The following is a 17,243-nucleotide window of genomic DNA, read 5'->3' on the forward strand; positions in this document are numbered from 1 at the left end:
GCCGGGGGTGGGGAGTTGGGGCAGGAAGGAGGTACTGGAAGGTGCTGACTTCGGGGTTGTCACCCCCTCTTGTCCCTGTGCAGCCGGAATGCACAGTGTGTTCTGAATTTCCGTGCTGACCACCTTCTGTTTTACGTGATGGCTGTGCATGTGTCTGTGAGATGGGGGGACCCTTGCACCCACCACGCCCCCCAGCGCTTAGTAACCACTTGTCAACTACCCCTGAGCCTGTCTTCCCTGCAGTGGGATGGGGCAAGGGGACGGGGGGGTGGCTCCTGACCTCTGGGAGAGGTCCGGAGAACCGGAGAACTAGGCTGGTGAGGAAGGGAAGGAGCCTCGGTGCTTCTTGTTTTGGCCGGTTCAGTCCCGCTGAGCTCCCAGCGAGTGGGCCCCATTTCCCCCTTAACACTCCTCCGAAGCAAAGCTTTTCACAGACCTTTCCCTGCTGCCTCACCCTGACCTCCTCTGGTCCCAGGGACAAACCAACCTCACCCAAGTCCTATAATAGTGTCCCCAGGAAGCTGTCAATGCCTCCCTCCCCAGCAGACCATATCCGATCAGAGGGTGGGCAATGGGAGGACTTGGAGTGGGAAGCTGACTGTCATCCCTTCCCCTCTTCTTCTTCGTGGTGTCACTGAAAGCACCAGGGAAAGGCACCCACCGCCGAGGGTGTTGGAGGCAGAGCTAGAGGAAGGCGCTGGTCCTGAGCAGGGCCATCATGGCCAGAAGAGATACAAGCCTCTGACTCTAGGGGATGGGAGGTAGAATCAGGTGTCTTCGGGGGTCACGGTGGACCGTGGGGGGCCGGCAGGGACTGAGCTGGGGCAGCTGTGCCGAGCTCCATATGTCCCAGTCCACTCTACAATGGGCAATCTGCGTGTGTACCCCTCCCCCGCCACCCCCCCCCCCAGGCAGCAAGGCTGGAGAGGGGCCCTGGGAGGGAGAAGATGGCAAGGCCAGGGCTCGGAGCTCTCGCATCACAGCTGGGGAAGGTTTCGAGTCATGGCCATCCTCTCCTGAAGCTGTGACCGCAGTCTTGCTCAGTTTTCTTTTTCTTCCTCCGTATTATTACAAAACTTGTTTTATGGTTAAAAAAACCATGTAACATAAAAATTTACAATTTTCAGTGTACAGTGTGGTAGTGTTAAGTCTATGCATACAATGGTGAAACAGATCTCTAGAACTTTTCCAGCTTTCAAATCTGAAACTCGACGCCTTTGAACCATACCTCCTCTTCTCCCCCCACCCCGCCCTTGCCCCAGACCCTGGCCAAGTGCCACTACACATTCTGTTTCTCTCAAGTTGACTGCTTAGATCCCTCGTATAAGCGGCATCATACAATAGTGGTCTTTTGGGGACAGACAGGCTTATTTCATTTAGCATAATGCCTCAAGTGTCATCTATGCTCCAGCTCCTCTTGAAGGCCAAATAGTATTCCACTGACGGTAGAGACCATATCTTTACCTGGCCATCTGCCGCCGGACATCTGGCTTTTGTCCATATCTTCCGGCGACAAGCGCTACAGTGAACATGGAAGGGCAGGGAGCGGTTTGAGATCCCGATTTCCATTTTGAGGGGCTACCACCCAGAAGTGGGATTGCTAGATCATCTGGTAGTTCTGGTTTTAATTTTGGAGGGGTTTTCCACAGAAGGTTTTCCACGGTGGCTGCACCATTTTGAAATCCCACCAACACACGGCACGGTCCGAGGGACTCAGTGTCTCCACGTCCTCACCCCACCTGCTCCTCAGTTTTTGTTTTGACAGTAGCCGTCCTCATGGGGGGTGAGATTTTAGCTCGTTGTGGTTTTGATTTTCTTTTCTCTGATGACGAGGGATGAGGGGCATCTTTTCATGCCTGCTGGCCATCTGTCTATCATCTTGGGAGACATGTCTGTTCAAGTTTTTTGCCCTTTTTTAATTGCTCTGATGTTTTGTTGTTGTCGGGGTTCTTTATAACCCTCTGGATATTCGCCCCTCATCAGATACAAGATGTGCACGGGTTTTCTCCCGTACCTTGCCTTTTCACTCTCCTCGTGGCATCCTTTGACTTACAGAAGTTTTCAAGTTCCACGTGGTCCCATTAGTCCATTTTTGCTCTCCTGTCTTCCTGTCCGCTCATATGCAAGAGATCACTGCCAAGTGCAATCCAATGTCACGAAGCTTCCCCTTGTGTTTTATTCTAAGAGCTGTCTAGTTTCAGGTGTTTAATTCTTCTGCTGGGTTATATCCTGCAATCCTTACCCCTTCTCACCCCCCTCCTTTCCTGTTGCTCCCTTCCGGGATTCTCTTCCCTTCTTCCCATCTTTCGTCCTACTCCTGTACTTGGGTCCACCTGCCTGTCTCTCCCAGACGTCACCCCTCCCACGTTTCTGCCGTTCTCCCCGCCGCCTCCCCCCCCCCCCACAGTACCTCCCTGCTCCCAACACCTGTCCAACCTTCCTCTTGCCCTCCCCACCTCGGAGCTATCCCCTAATTACCCTAATAACTCCTTCTGCCCCAATCAATTTCCCCTTCTCTCCTCCAGGCTCGGGACTGGAACCCTGACCATGGGACCTTGAAGTGGCTCCGACCTCCTCAGCTCAGTGGCAGACCCCACTCCCCCAGGCCCTTCCTGCCCCTCCCACCACCAGCTTGCGGGCTCCCAGAGGGAGGGGTGGGGAGGGGACCGCGATCTCACGGGGCAGGGGACTTCCATCATGATGCTCAACTCAGACACGGTGGAGCTGGACCTGCCTCCCTCCCACTCAGAGACCGAGTCAGGCTTCAGCGACTGCGGGGGTGGGGCGGGCCCCGATGGGGCTGGGCCTGGGGGTCCAGGAGGGGGCCAGGCCCGGGGCCTGGAGCCGGGAGAGCCCGGCCGGAAAGACCTGCAGCACCTGAGCCGGGAGGAGCGGCGGCGCCGGCGCCGGGCCACAGCCAAGTACCGCACGGCCCACGCCACGCGGGAACGGATCCGCGTGGAAGCCTTCAACTTGGCCTTCGCGGAGCTGCGCAAGCTGCTGCCCACGCTGCCCCCCGACAAGAAGCTGTCCAAGATCGAGATCCTGCGCCTGGCCATCTGCTACATCTCCTACCTGAACCATGTGCTGGACGTCTGACGGGGCCTGCCTCCAGCCTCGCAGAGGGTGGGGGGAGTCCCCTGGCCCCTCCTACCCCCTGCATCTCAGCAAGGCATGGAATCCCGCAAGCCCCAGACAGGGTGACCCTGTCCCCCCACCCCCCATTCCCCCCGCAGATGCCCCCCCCCACCGTTGGCTAACAAAAGCCTGACCTCCTCTTTCCGACCCCTGGGTGGGGGGCCCTCCCTGCACCTCCAGGGCGTTTGTGGTTGGGGCCCAGCTGTTCAGAAATATTTGCCTGGATGGTCCGTGTAGGGTTCTTGCTGGGGTTCCTAAATGGTATCCCTAGCTCTCTCAAGGTCTGCTGCCTCTTCTGACCCCACGACCAAATTTCCAGAGACCCCAGACTCTGTCTGTCTCGTCTCCCATCCTCTTTCCAGCTTCTCCTGCCCCTGGGAGGGAGGGTCATAGGCAAGGGAAGGGGGAAGGCTGGGCTCCAAGTATAAAGGGGGCTTCTTCTCAGACATCTCTGCCTGGCCCTGTTGGCCAGAGGGACAGGCCCGGGGCAGCTGGGGGTCTCCTGAGAGGGCTCCTGCCAGGGGAGTCTCAGCGGGAAATCAGGGGAAAAACTATGCCCGTTTTCTCGCTTGTTCCTGAGGCTCAGCACAGACAGACCTCGGATCGTACTTGGTAGTGAGTGCCTTGCCCTCTCTGAGCTCCCTGCCTGCTCCCACCCAGCCTCCCAATTTTCTCCCTTCCTGTGTGCAGCTGGAGAGAGGGAAACCTAGATCCTGGAGGAGGGGATGATGGCCCCAGACTCAGCCCAGAGACTCAGCAGAGGGCCCAGGCAGTGGGTGGGCCAGATCTCACATCTGCTCCCTCCATCCCAGCCCACTGGGAAGATGTGCAAAACCCACCCGCCTTCCTCCCTCAGGAGCAGGGGGGAGGTTCTATTACTGCCCCCTGGGAATGCTCAGCTCTCTGGGATCTAGGGCCAGTTCATTATAGCTATATTTTTTCTCCTTTCTTAAGCTTGTCTTCAGCAAGGGAAGTCACCCCGCCCCACTCCCCACTCCCAGGCTCTCTGCGCCTCCCTACCAGGTGGCTTGGCCCCCTCTGTTCCCGCAGCCCAGGATCAGTGGGGAATGAAGGGCAGGAGGGCGGGTGCAGAAGCAGCAGCACACAGCCCTTCCCACGCCCCCTCCTCCCCAACGCCAGACTCCACGCTCTACAAGGATATTATTTATTTACGTATTTATTTATTTATTCATCTATTTATTTACTTATTTATTTATAAATATTACTATTTATTGCCGAGTTGTGCACTTTGGGGTAGAGCAAGGGGGGTCCTGGCAGTTCTAGCTGGGTCTCTCTTGCTTCCTCCCTGGTTACTCCTTTCCCTTTCTTACTCCTTCTACAAACTCCAGGTGTGGGGTTTGTGTGCAAACTCCAGCTGCGAACTCTCTGCTCACCAAACTCATATGCATTCCTCAGATCCGTCTGTCCGGACACTGAGTCCTCTGGGATGGTACCCTCCCCCCAGCTCCAGGGCTCCTGGACTCTTCTGTAGCTTTCTCTACCCCCAGACAGTTGCGCCCAGTCCTGCCTGCCTCTTATCTCTCTCCAGCCCTCTCCCGTGACCTTTCACTTCTTCCTAATGCCCCCAGCTGCAGGCCCCCAGGGTCTGTGCCCCGAGTCCTTCGTGTGATTCCCCTCCCATTGCATTTCTGATTTCATATGAAAAGAAAAATTAAAGTGACCTCGTTCTAGTATCAGGTATGACTGTGGGTCATTCGACTGGCTTGAGAAGCTGGCTTAAGCATGGAGGGTCCTAGGCTTTGAAGGCTTTTCTGATGGGGCCATGAGAGCTCAGTATGATGGGTACAAGGCCACAGAGTAAAGGGGTGCAGGGAAGGGTATAAGACACAGGTCCCAGACCTCCGCACCGAGAGTCCCATGTTCCTCCATCTTGGTATTCATTGAGTGACACTTTCTGACCCCTCTGACATTGTGCTTCTGCTCTGTTCTCTCTGAGCCTGAAGAAGAGCTCACGTTCCCAGGGGAACCCAAGTCACACATGTGTCTGTAGGTCCACACTACTGGGGAAAGCCATGGCATGAAGTTTGTCTCTCCTCATTGTTGTCTCTGAACTGGGTCAGTGTTCACTGCAGTTTGTTCTTGGCCTGGTTTGTGTTCCCCAACCTGAAGATATGGGGGAGAACGTAACAGAGGACCTGGGACTCTGAAAGGAATAGGAAAAGGGATAAAAAGGAGCTCTGAGAGAATATCAGAGGAATCCTGGAAGAGACCCTACAGTCAATTTACAGATGAGGACACTAAAGCCCAGAGAGGAGGGGGGGCCTTGCCCAAGGTCACACAGCCAGTTGGGGTACAGAAATGAAGTTCAAACCTAGGTTCTTTATGTCCTGCCCTGCCAACGCCCTGCTTCCCTCAAATGACCCAGACTGCGAGGGGGATTTCTGGGGGCCTCATATGTTAAAAAGAACCCCAATAAATCAGAGAGTATTCCGTTTTGTGGCCAAGAAGGCCAAAGGTCTGGAGAAAAATTTGCAGTAGGAATAGCTGAAAAACAGGCTATGTGTCTCCACAAGAGCATGTTGGGGGCAACATGGTCCTTATGTTTACATATTGAGAGAAGAAACGAAAGTAAGACATGCTGGGTAACCCCGGGAAGCAGAACTGGAACCAGTAGGGGGAAGTTAGAGGAAACAGATTCAACCCCCTAGCTGGAGCTGTCCAGCAACGGAAGTGCCTGCCTCGATGAGGGGGAGTCCAGACAGACCCGGGGGAGTGCAGAGCACAGGCAGAAACCCTGGAATACTTTCCTGCCTCCGTGGACCATTGCCTAGGGAAACTCAAGGATCCTTTCCAAACTGGAGGCCCTCTGGGAAGTCTGAAGGCAAGCAATGGGAGGGAAATGCCGAGACATGTCCGGACACTGAAGGTGTCCTTTCCCTCCCTGACATCGGCGGCAGGAGGGGGTTAAGTTCGACTGGGGGAGAAACCGACACACACCTTCCCTTCCCTATTTGCATTAGACGAAATGTGCTCTGCCCAGAGCCTAGCAAGAGGGAGGACTGAACAGAGACCAGGGAGAGTCTGAGGACTCTAGGGCAGGAGCTGGGAGAGAGCATGCCATCACTAAATGGCCATCACTCAATTCAACACCTTTGTTCTGAAGGCAGGTAAGCTGCAGTCTACAAAGGCCATGGGACTCACCCATGCCAGTGGGCTGGTGTAGAACCTGTGTCCTCCATTCCTGGCCCTGGAGCCTGGTGCCTTCCCCTGCATAGCAGCATGGCGCTCTGAGTTCCCTGCCTCTCTGCTTGTCACTCTGCCCTGCTGGAAGGCAGAAGGAGGTTCCTGGGCCCCTCTGCTCGGGGATCCCTCAGGGCCGGGGGGTGGGGAGAGGGGGCAGCTGCAGCTGTTTGGCTAGCTCCAAATTTCTTCAGATAATCAATTGGCCTCGGCTGCTGCTCTGCTCCACAGGACTGGAAGCTGGAGGTGGGGAGTGGGAGGGGGAAGGGGCAGGGGGCCAGGCACTGGGAGAGGGGACTCTTCTGGGAAACCCAAGTCCCCAGGCTGAGGATGGAGGGAAAGTGGGAGCTTGGGGCTAACACCCAGGGAAGGAGGGAGGGAATGTCAGAAGAGGAGACAGCTGGGGCCCTCATTCCCTGTATACCCCCCCACCCCGCCCCTCCAAACCCAGCAGGTGGGCCCGTGGGATGGGCCAGGGGCAGGTGGGGGCACTAAGCCAGTGGGACTTGAGCACCTCACCCCTTCTTTCCTCCTCCAGCCCCTTCCCACCCCTGCCGGCCTCTTCCAGCTGTCCATGCCTTCCTTCCAATTACGCAGGCGCTGCCCCACCAGTGCTCTGCCCCTTCCTCAAGCAAACCCCACCCCCGTGGCAGAGCCCACAGCAGGCCCAAGGGGCTTGAAAGTGGAGGGAAGGCTCCTAGCCTCCCCTCCCCCTACACACACCCACACACTCACACTCTCTGTGTAAGTTGCCAGGCATATGGCCCTTTGTGCCACATAATGGAGGCCCTGCCTGTGCCCCTTTCGAGGCTGGGCACGGGGGCTCCTCTCCCTCCCCTCGCTCACCTCCCTTCCTTCTCCATCCTTACCGCAGGACCTGCCTGCGCATCCTCTTCTTCCTCTAGCTGGACCTCCCCTTCCTCCAGCTCTCTGCCTCTTGTTTGCTCACTTGCTTGTGTCCTTTCCTGGGCCCTTGAAGTGTATAAGGGGCGAGGCCTGGGTACAGAAGAAAGAAGGGGAAGGCAGGTCACTGTCCTTGAAGGCTGGTTCAGAGAAGAAGGAAGCCAGAGGAGTGAGAGCAGGGGACAAGGGAGGCAGTGTTGGGATAGAGGGGACAGAGAGCCTGTGGCTGGCAGACAGAGGACCTGAGTCCAAGCTCCAGACTCACCTGTGCTCTTTGTGCCACAACAAGCAAACCGCAGGTACTCCCTGCATCACAGTCTCCTCAGCTGTAAGATGAAGACTGTATTAAGATCTGCCTCACAGGGGTATTCCAAGGATGAAACGAGGTCATCCCGGCAGGGTTCAGCATGACAAGTGCCCCCTAACTGACACGGTGAGGGGCAGAAAGTAGCAGGGACAACCTGTACTGTTGTACAGTCTGTGCACTGTACAAGGTGCCAGGCCAAGACGGTGAAGGGGCCTGACATCTAGCCGGAGCCACCGGTCATGCCAAGGGTGTCAGTAAGGACGCCCGGGGATCAACTTAAAGGAGTCCAACCGCAAACTCAGAGTCCTGACAACCTTGGAAACCGAGACATAGTGGGGAGGGCTCGAGAAGGTTTTGGGGAGACCCCCGAAGGGGAGCTCCCTTCCCTCGTCTTCTCTGGAAAGCAGGGAAAGGCTATTAACAGGCTACCCCCATCAAGGAGACACTGAGGCTGAGAAGAGACGGCGCTTGGGAAGCAGGGGAGGAGGGAGAGCTGGGGCGGGGGCGGTGGGTGGAGATGCGACCCGGTGCGGGAGGAGGGACCTCTGGCTCTTGCCCCGCCCCCGGGGTCCCCGCGCGTCGGCGTCGCGGAGCCGCCCTGGCGATCGCTTGTAGAACACCGCCCCCTGCCGGCCGGCCGTGGCGCCGCCTCGCGTCGGTCTCGGGGCCGGAGCCGCCCGCCCACGGGGAGAGGTGCGCCCGGACGCCGGCGCCGGGGAGGCAGGTGCGGTGGGGCTGCGACCCGGGACTCTGCTGTGGTCAGAGTTTCTGGGAGGAGGATGGGACGTGGCTGCTGACCGGGGATGACGAGGTCTGGGATTCGTGGGTGGTTCTCGGACGTGTGTTACCCACATGCGGGCGGGTTCTCCCTGCCGGTGTCCACTGCATTCGCTGCGTGTCCGCGCGTGGCGCGCTGTCCCCGGGGCCGTGCTCGCTCCTCTGCGCTCCCGGCTGTGCGGACACACGTGGGCTTGCTTTTCCGTCCTTTCCGGGGGGGCAGTCTGAGTGTCGGCTTGCAGGAACGGGGAGCTGGCGGTGGCTTCATGCCCTCCCCTTCCCCCCACTGTAGACCCCTGCCTCCCACCAGCCGCTCGGCCGCCTACAGCGGACAGTCCTCTGACGGCTCCTGCCCCGTTTGGGCCAAGCTCAGAGCCTTGCTCTGTCTTTCCCTGGGGTTCTTGAGCCTCATAAGCGGGGCGTCGGGCTTGGTGCCCAAGTGAATGAAGGACTGGGAGGACCCTGAGCCCAGAGCCACCACCTCCTTCTTGTCCTCACTGGTGTGGAACCTGCAGCCTTCTTTTATTATGGTGTGGCTTTCCCCTTCGTCATCAGTCCCCTTCTACTCACTGCAGCGTATGTTTATGAAATAGCCAGCGTGGGCCAGGCACTGTGCCAGTCCTGAAATACCAGGCCGTGGCCGGGAAGGGGTGTGGGGAGACAGACGTGTGAACACACACTCCTGAGAGTGAAAAGCACAGGCAAGGACTGGAGTCCGGCCAAGGAGAAGGATGGACTCAGAGGCGGGGCTGGTGAGGGACGGAGCAGGTCCGAGACCAGTTTTGAAAATGGTAAGGGCGTGTTGGGTCTGCACAAGGGCTTGAAGACAAATCTGGGATGGCTGGCAAGACCCCTTCACAAATCTCCTCCTCTGAGTGGGGACACTCACTTCCCAGCTCACTGCCCAGGCCCTCCTCAGGAATGCCCTTGGAGGAAGACAGATGCCTTGTCTCGGGTTGTGCTCTCTCCCTAGGGCAGCCTGCGTGCAAGGACTGGTGGGTGCGGGTTACAGAATCCCTGTCCAGGGGCAGCCAAGAAAGGCCAGCTGTGCTTGCCCCCCCCCCCCGCCCATGATGGCCAGAGGATCCATTTCAGCTCCTCCTTCTGCTCCCTGCAGTGTCTTACACCTAACAGGTGTTCCTGAGAGGGCTGTCCTGCCCAAGAATCCCTTTCCCAGAGACCCCTACCTAAGCCGGGACAGTCCAGGTAGAAGGCACGGAGGCCCGAGGAGGTTTTGTGAGCTAGAGTGCACTCTAAGCAGTGTGGTTTGTTGGGACATAAAATGCAAGGGGCTAGTGGGACAGGAGAGTGGTGGAGAGTGACCTGGAGAGGTAAGCAGAGACAGGTCCGGAGAGGTCCCCGTGGTCATGCTTCTATGGGGCCACGTAGCAGTGGGAAACGGGGAGCTGTTCCCTAGTAGGGCAGATACTCACCATCAGATGGACAATGTAGACACGTCACTGTAAGAGTGGTTGTGAAGAGAGTCGAGCTAGGGCTCAGATATGTGCAGGGACAGTTTTAGGAGGCTATGGCAAGGTCACAGGCAAGGCTATGGCAAGGTCAGCAAGTGAAGACAAGAGTCTGTATTGAAGCAGTGGCAGAGGGAATGGAGAAGAGAGGACAGACTGAGGAAAGCTGTTTAAACTGGGCTCAGTAGGGCTGGGTGATGGCTTAAACACAGTGGGCTAGCAGGGGACCCCAGGTGTCCAGTGTGGAAGTTTGGATGGACAGAGATGCTCCCTTCCAAAATAGACTACAGAGGAGGGGAGATGTGCTGGGAATTGTTGGGGCATGTGGCTGTGGTGGCGACATTCCAGGGAGAGTGGGACAAACGTATGGAGGAGCCTTCCATGGTGTGGCCGGGGAGGAAGCTGCTCTCTGCGGTTTTGCTGGGACGCCTCCCAGAGATCTGCGGCTCCCTGTACCCCAGCCAGGCGTCCCTCTCCTCTCCTTCCTCAACCCCGCGTCTCCCCGGGTGTCCCTTACATGAATAAATGACACCCTCCACATTCCGTTGCCCGGGCTGTCACATTTCCGTCCCTCCTGCACTATCTCTGCGGAGGAAACAGATGTTCAGAGATTTCAGGCCATTCAGTCTGGCTGCTACGGACTTGCCCCAGTGCTAGTGCATAATAGTGTTCAATAAATGGTGCTTATATTAGGGTAATCATTGCTTTTAGTACCTTCCTCTTTAATTTGCTGAATTGTCCTCCCAACATCCACGTTGTCATTTTATTTTATTTTTATTTTTTTGAAAGATTTTATTTTTAAGTAATCTCTACACCCAATGTGGGGCTGGAACTCACAACCCAAAGTTTAAGACTCACACGCTCTACTGGCTGAGCCGGCCAGGACACCCAGTGCCTGTTACCATTTTATCTCGAGAATATGTAATTGTTCACATATTCTAGCCCATCTGACACTTCAGACGGGGTTCTCATAAGTTATTTCCCTCCAGAAACTTTGTCTTATCTTTTCACTTCACTGGAAATCATAGGATTTCTTATTTTATCTCTCTATCTATCATCTGTCTATCTATCTATCTTGAGACAGAGAGAAAGGGGGGGGAGAGAGCACCCCAGATTTCTCATTTTATTTTTTTAAATTTTATTTATTTTTTAAAAGATTTTATGTATTTATTTGACAGAGAGAAAGAGAGAGGGACAACACAAGCAGGGAGAGCGGGAGAGGGAAAAAGCAGGATCAGGAGCACTGATCGGGAGCCCACTGTGGGGCTCGATCCCAGGATCCTGGGATCATGACCTGAGCCAAAGGCAGACTCTCAAACGACTGAGCTCCTCAGGAGTCCCAGGTTTCTCATTTTAAAAAAGTGTTTCAAAAAGAACCAAAGTAAGATATGCCTATCATAACACATTCAACTAATACTAAATTGCCTGGACTTAAGGAGTCCCTGGGTGGTTCAGTCAGTTAAGCATCCAGCTTTTGATCTCAGCTCAGGTGTTGATCTCAGGGTGGTGAGTTCGAGCCCTGCCTTGGGCTCCATGTTGGGTGTGGCGCCTATGTAAAAAAAAAAAAGGGTAGATGTATGACCCCTACGTACTAATTGTGTAAGTCTGAATTGCACTTCCCTCCCCTAAAGTAACTCATATTAACCATTTGGTCTGTATTCTTTCAGACTTTTGCGATTTTTGCAAATACTTATATAAACATGTAGATGCATGCATTTAAAATTATACTGTACATTTACCATTACACTTTAACTTAGTATGTACTGCTGCTTACTTTTTCTTTAACAATACATTATAAATATATTTTTATATCTGTATATATAGACTAACTTCACTTTTTAAACTTCTACCTAGGACATACGTATTATAGTTCATATAACCCTCCTCCTGCTGACATTTAGGTTCATTCCAATCTCTTGTTAGGAATAATACGGCAGTGCACCACACTGCTCTCTGCATATGTAATTGGGCACTTATGTGAGCACTTTTGGAGGGTAGATTCTTAGAAATGGAACTGCTGGATTAAAGAGAATATACTTTTTAATTAAATTTTTTTTAAATTTATTTAACTGAGAGAGCACAAGCAGGGGGAGCAGCAGGCAGAGGGAGAAGCAGACTTCCCACTGAACAAGGATCCGGGGTAGTGGGATGGAGGGTCGCGGGGCTGGATTCCAGCACCCCGGGATCATGACCTGAGCTGAAGGCAGAAGCTTAACTGACTGAGCCACCCAGGTAGTTCCTCCATCTTCAAAGTTTTGATAGATACTTCCAAACTGCCCTCCCAAAAGTCCTTACCAGTACAATTCTTCCAAACAAACATGAGAATCTACTTTTCTTCACACACTTCATAGCAATGATTAGTGTCATTCTTTTATCTTTTTTTTTTTAAAGATTTTATTTATTTATTTATTTGTCAGAGAGAGAGAGCATGAGGGAGAGTGAGCACAGGCAGACAGAGTGAAAGGCAGAGTCAGAGGGAGAAGCAGGCTCTGCGGAGCAAGGAGCCTGATATGGGACTCAATCCCAAGACGCTGGGATCATGACCTGAGCCGAAGGCAGCTGCTTAACCAACTGAACCACCCAGGCGTCCCTAGTGTCATTCTTTTAAATATTTTTCCAATTCAATGCACAAAAGAATATTGAGTTTTTCTTAATTAAGTTTTTCTTTATTTGAGATTGATGATAATAGTTTCATATTCTTATTGGATGTTTGTATTTCTTCTGCAAATCACCTATTCTTTTCCTTGGCCTCTTGAAAAAACTGTTTGATTCGTTTTCTTCATTTTATGCTACATGTTTTTCTCTAAATAATACAATGTATTTTAAGTAAAAAAGGGTTTTTGTTCTTCTTTTGTTAAGCTGGTATAATCAATTAAAGCCCTCAGTTTATGGCACACTAAATAATTGGTCCACGTCTTCCTTTTTGTTGCCTCCTCTTTTCCCATCCTTGTTCCCCTTTTCCTTGCCACCCCTGCCACAGATTTATTTATGCACTCATTTATTTAGTCATTCGACTCTCCTTTCACTCCTATATCGACATATATAGGTGTCCCTGATCAATACATTGTATTATTTTGTGTGTTTTGTATCTCAGGACAATCGTGTTGAATTACTTTTTTTTTTAAAATATTTTATTTATTTATTTGACAGAGAGAGATCACAAGTAGGCAGAGAGGCAGGCAGAGAGAGAGGAGGAAGCAGGCTCCCTGCTGAGCAGAGAGTCCGATACGGGACTCGATCCCAGGACCCTGAGATCATGACCCGAGCCGAAGGCAGAGGCTTTAACCCACTGAGCCACCCAGGCGCCCCTTGAATTACATTTCATTCTGTTTTCCTTTTCTTTTCACAAACATTGTGTTTTAAAATCCTGTTCTGCTTTTGTTGTGGAATGGCTAGATCACCTGGGATGGAGGGCAGAGCACAGGGAACAGGGTTAAAAGGATTGCAACAGAGCTGTAAGGTGACGGACAGCAGCTCCACTTGCGAACACAGTGTAACATCCAGACTTGTTGTAGCACTATGTTGCACACTTGAAACTAATGTAACATTGTGCATCAACCATACTTCAATAAAAAAATAGGTAAGATTGAAATGTCAAAAACTTCTATTCTGGCTTTCGGTCCCCTATGGCCCTCATAGCCATGCATTGCAAGAATGAAGAAATCAAGGACTTTCTGCTCAGGGGTAGGTGAAAGGATGTCAAATCTGTCAAGATCAAGAAAAATAAGGATAATGTGATGTTTAAAGTTTCATGCAGCAAATACCTTTATACCTTGGTTATCACAGACAAAGAGAAGGCAGAGAAACAAGCAGTCCCTGCCCCCAGGTTTGGTTGTGAAGGAGCTGAAATGAACATGGCTCACTGATTTTGTGGCAGGGTTTCACAGTTCTTGTCTCACAGAGTCCAAGAATGAATCTCGGGGACAAAAAGGTGAAGTGAAGTGGAAGCTTATTAAGTGAGGGTGAGAACAGAAAGGAAAGAAAAGAGTTCTCTAGAGCCAGCGGGGTCCAGAAGGAGCTGCCATCGAGGGCTTTAATGATAGGTCTTTTATAGGATACAGACCAGGGAACCTGGTAAATTTCTTATGAATAGCCTGGCAGATTTGTGACTATCATGTCTAATTAGAACACCAAGGTGGACTTGTAACTATCACCAGCAAACAACATGTTCTTGTAAGTATCATGGGAATTTCTCCACATCTGGGATTTCTATGAGCCTGGTTACCTATGCCCCTGAGGGACCCTAGTCATGGCTCCCCCTACCTGTCTCTCACAACCTAGCCTCACCTGTCCCTTATTCAATTTGAACTGTATCAAAATTTTAAAAATTTAAAGCACACACCCACCCACACACACACACACACAACTTCTATTCTGCTTTTATATATGAGATGGTATTTAAAAATAATATATGGTGAACTAGTTCATTCTTTTAAAAAAAACTTTATTTATTTAACAGCACAAACAGGGGGAGCAGCAGATGGAGAAACAGACTCCCTGCTGAGTGTGGAGCCCCATGTTGGGCTGGATCCCAGGACCCTGAGATCATGACCTGAGTCAAAGGCAGAGGCTTAACCAACTGAGACATCCAGACGCCCCATGCTTGTTTATGATTTTGCCATAGTTCACATATCCTGAATTTCAATTCTCTGTTATTGGATAAATTTTTTTTTTGCTGGTAATATTACTGACTTTTATTTTTGAGACAAATGATCTTTTCCTTGGCTTCTTGAAAAAAACTGTTTAATTTATTTTCTTCATTTTATGCTACATGTTTTTCTCTAAATAATACAATGTATTTTAAGTAAAACAGTGTTTTACTTAAATTAATTATATTTAATTACTTAATATTACTTAAATTAATAAATTAAACAGTGTTTTACAAAAATTTTGGACTTCTTTTTTTTTTTTCTTTTTAAAGATTTTATTTATTTGACACAGAGAGAGACAGCACAAGCAGAGGGAGAGGCAGAAGAAAGGGAGTAGCCGGTCATGACCTGAGCTGAAGGCAGATAATTAACCGGCGGAGCCCCCAGACACCCCGTGGATCATGCCATTAGTGTCATAGCTGAGAAATCTTTGCCTAGCTGAAAGTTGCAAAGATTTGCTCTTATGTGTTCTTCTGGAAGTTATGTTTTACATCCAGTTTTGTGGTCAATTTTGAGTTAATTTTTGTGTATGATGCCAGGTATAGTTTGATGTTCTCCTCCTCATCTCTTCCTCCTCCTTTTTTTTTTTTTTTAATTTTTTAAAGATTTTTATTTATTTGACAGACAGAGGTCGCAGGTAGGCAGAGAGGCAGGGAGAGGAGAGGGGGAAGCAGGCTCCCTGCTGAGCAGAGAACCCCATGTGGGGCTTGAGCCCAGGATCCTGGGATCATGACCTGAGCCGAAGGCAGAGCTTTAACCCACTGAGCCACCCAGGCGCCCCTCTCCTCCTTCTTTTATTTTATTTTTTGGCATGTAGTTATCCAACTGTTCTACATTGAAAAGACCATTCCTTCTCTACTGCGTTGCCTTGTCAAAAATCTATTGACCATGTATATGTAGATGTACTTATGAACTCTCTATTTTGTTCCAGTGATCTATTTGTCTTTTTTTATGCCTATAACTATACTATCTTAATTACTTGAGTTAATAAATAAATCTTGAATTTATTCAAGTCTTTCAGCTGTATTCTTCTTTTTTAAAGTTGTTTTGGGTGATCTAGGCCCTTTGCATTTCCATATGACACTTAGAATCAGATTGTCAGTTTCAATAAACATTGCTGTTATTTTGCTTGGGACTATATTAAATGTTTAGATCAATCTGGGGGAATCGAAGGCTTAATAATATTGAGTCTTTCAATCCATGGGCAATATGTATCTTGCCATTTATTTATGTCTTTTTCTTTCTAAGGTTTTATTGTTGTTGTTTATTTTTTTGTTTTTCTTTTTGTTTTGAGAGAGCACAAGCAGGGGCGGGGTGGGACAGAGGGAGAGGGAGAGAGAGAATCCCAACCAGACTCCCTGCTCAGCATAGAGCCAGAGGCAGGGCTCAGTCTCCTAAAACTGAGATCATGACCTGAGCTGAAATCAAGTCTGATGTTCAACTGACTGAGCACCCAGGCACCCCTCTTTAGGACTTTTTTCATTTATCTGAGTAATGTTTTGTAATTTTCGGTGCACATCTTTGGTCAGATTTATCCCTAAGGATTTTACGGGGGTTTTTTTGATGCTATAATCAATAGTATTTTTAAGTTTAGCTTTTGAGTGTTCATTGCTAGTGTTTGGGGTTAAATATCCCCAAGAGATATATTGAAGCCCTAATCTTTGGTACCTGTGAATGTCATCTAATCTGGAAGTAGGGTCTTTGCCGATCTAATCAGAGTTAAGATGAGGTCAGACTAGAGTAGGGTGTGCCCTCGATCCAATATGATTGGTGACCTTTTCAGAAAGAAACTTGGACACAGACATGCAGAGAGGGAAAATGACATGAAAACCTATGGGGAAAAGAAAGCCATGTGAAGATGGAGGCAGAAATTGGAGCAACACGTTTGTAAGCCAAGGAACACATGGATTGCTAGAAGACGCCAGAAGCTCAAAGAGGAAGGAGGGTGTCTCCCCTAGACCCTTCATTGAGAGCGTGGTCCTCCCAATACCTTGGAATCTGACTTCTAATATCCAGAACTGTGAGAGAACTAAGTTCTGCTGTTTTAAGCCGTCCCAGCTGTGACACTTTGTTATGGCAGCCAAGGGAAATTAATTCAACTAGTACGCAGGGACATGATTGATTTCTGCGAATTGATCTTTTATAGCCTAAAAACCTGCCAAACTCAGTTGTTCGACCTAGTAACTTTTTGTAGATTCCATTGAATTTTCCATATAGATGACTACGTCATCTCTGAATAAAAACAATTTTTCTTCAGGGTGCCTGGCAGCTCAGTCAGTTAAGCATCTGCCTTCAGCTCAGGTCACAATCCCAGATCCTGGAACTGAGGTCCACGTCAGGTTCCCGCTCACTGGGGAGCCTGCTTCTCCCTCTTCCTCTGCTGATCCCCCTGCTTGTGCTTTTTCTTGCTCTCTCTCCCGCTATCTGTCGAATAAATAAATAAAATCTTTAAAAAAATAAAGTAAAAGACAATTTTACTTCTTCCTTTCCAGTCTGGATGCCATTAATCTTTCTTGCCGTATTGTGCTGGTTAAAGCCTCCAGTATAATTCTGAAGAACAGTGGTGAGAGCAAATATCCTTGCCTTGTTCCTGATCTTAGGAGGAAAGTATTCAATCTTTTACCATGATGTTTTTATATGATCTTATTGTAGGGGTGTGTGTGTGTGTGTGTGTGTGTGTGTAGAAGCCTTTATCTGGTTAAAGAAGTGTCTGTCTTTTCCAAATTTGTTGAGAAGTTTTTAAAATCAGAACTTTACATTGGATTTTTGTCAAATGTGTTTTTGATAGGTATTAAGATG

At 50.4% G+C, this 17,243-nt stretch overlaps 1 protein-coding gene and 1 pseudogene across 1 annotated transcript; both read left to right on the forward strand.

Moving 5' to 3' along the window:
- Positions 1 to 2,697: 2,697 nt before the first annotated feature.
- On the forward strand, positions 2,698 to 3,099 carry NHLH1 (nescient helix-loop-helix 1). The gene has a single exon (XM_044266230.1). It carries the CDS (start codon positions 2,698 to 2,700, stop codon positions 3,097 to 3,099), a length of 402 nt encoding a protein of 133 aa, XP_044122165.1.
- Positions 3,100 to 13,436: 10,337 nt separating this feature from the next.
- LOC122918071 lies at positions 13,437 to 13,647 on the forward strand (annotated as a pseudogene).
- The last annotated feature ends 3,596 nt before the right edge of the window (positions 13,648 to 17,243 follow it).

This window comes from Neovison vison, chromosome 10 (genome assembly GCF_020171115.1).
Source record: "Neovison vison isolate M4711 chromosome 10, ASM_NN_V1, whole genome shotgun sequence".
Classification (NCBI taxonomy): Eukaryota; Metazoa; Chordata; class Mammalia; order Carnivora; family Mustelidae; genus Neogale; species Neogale vison.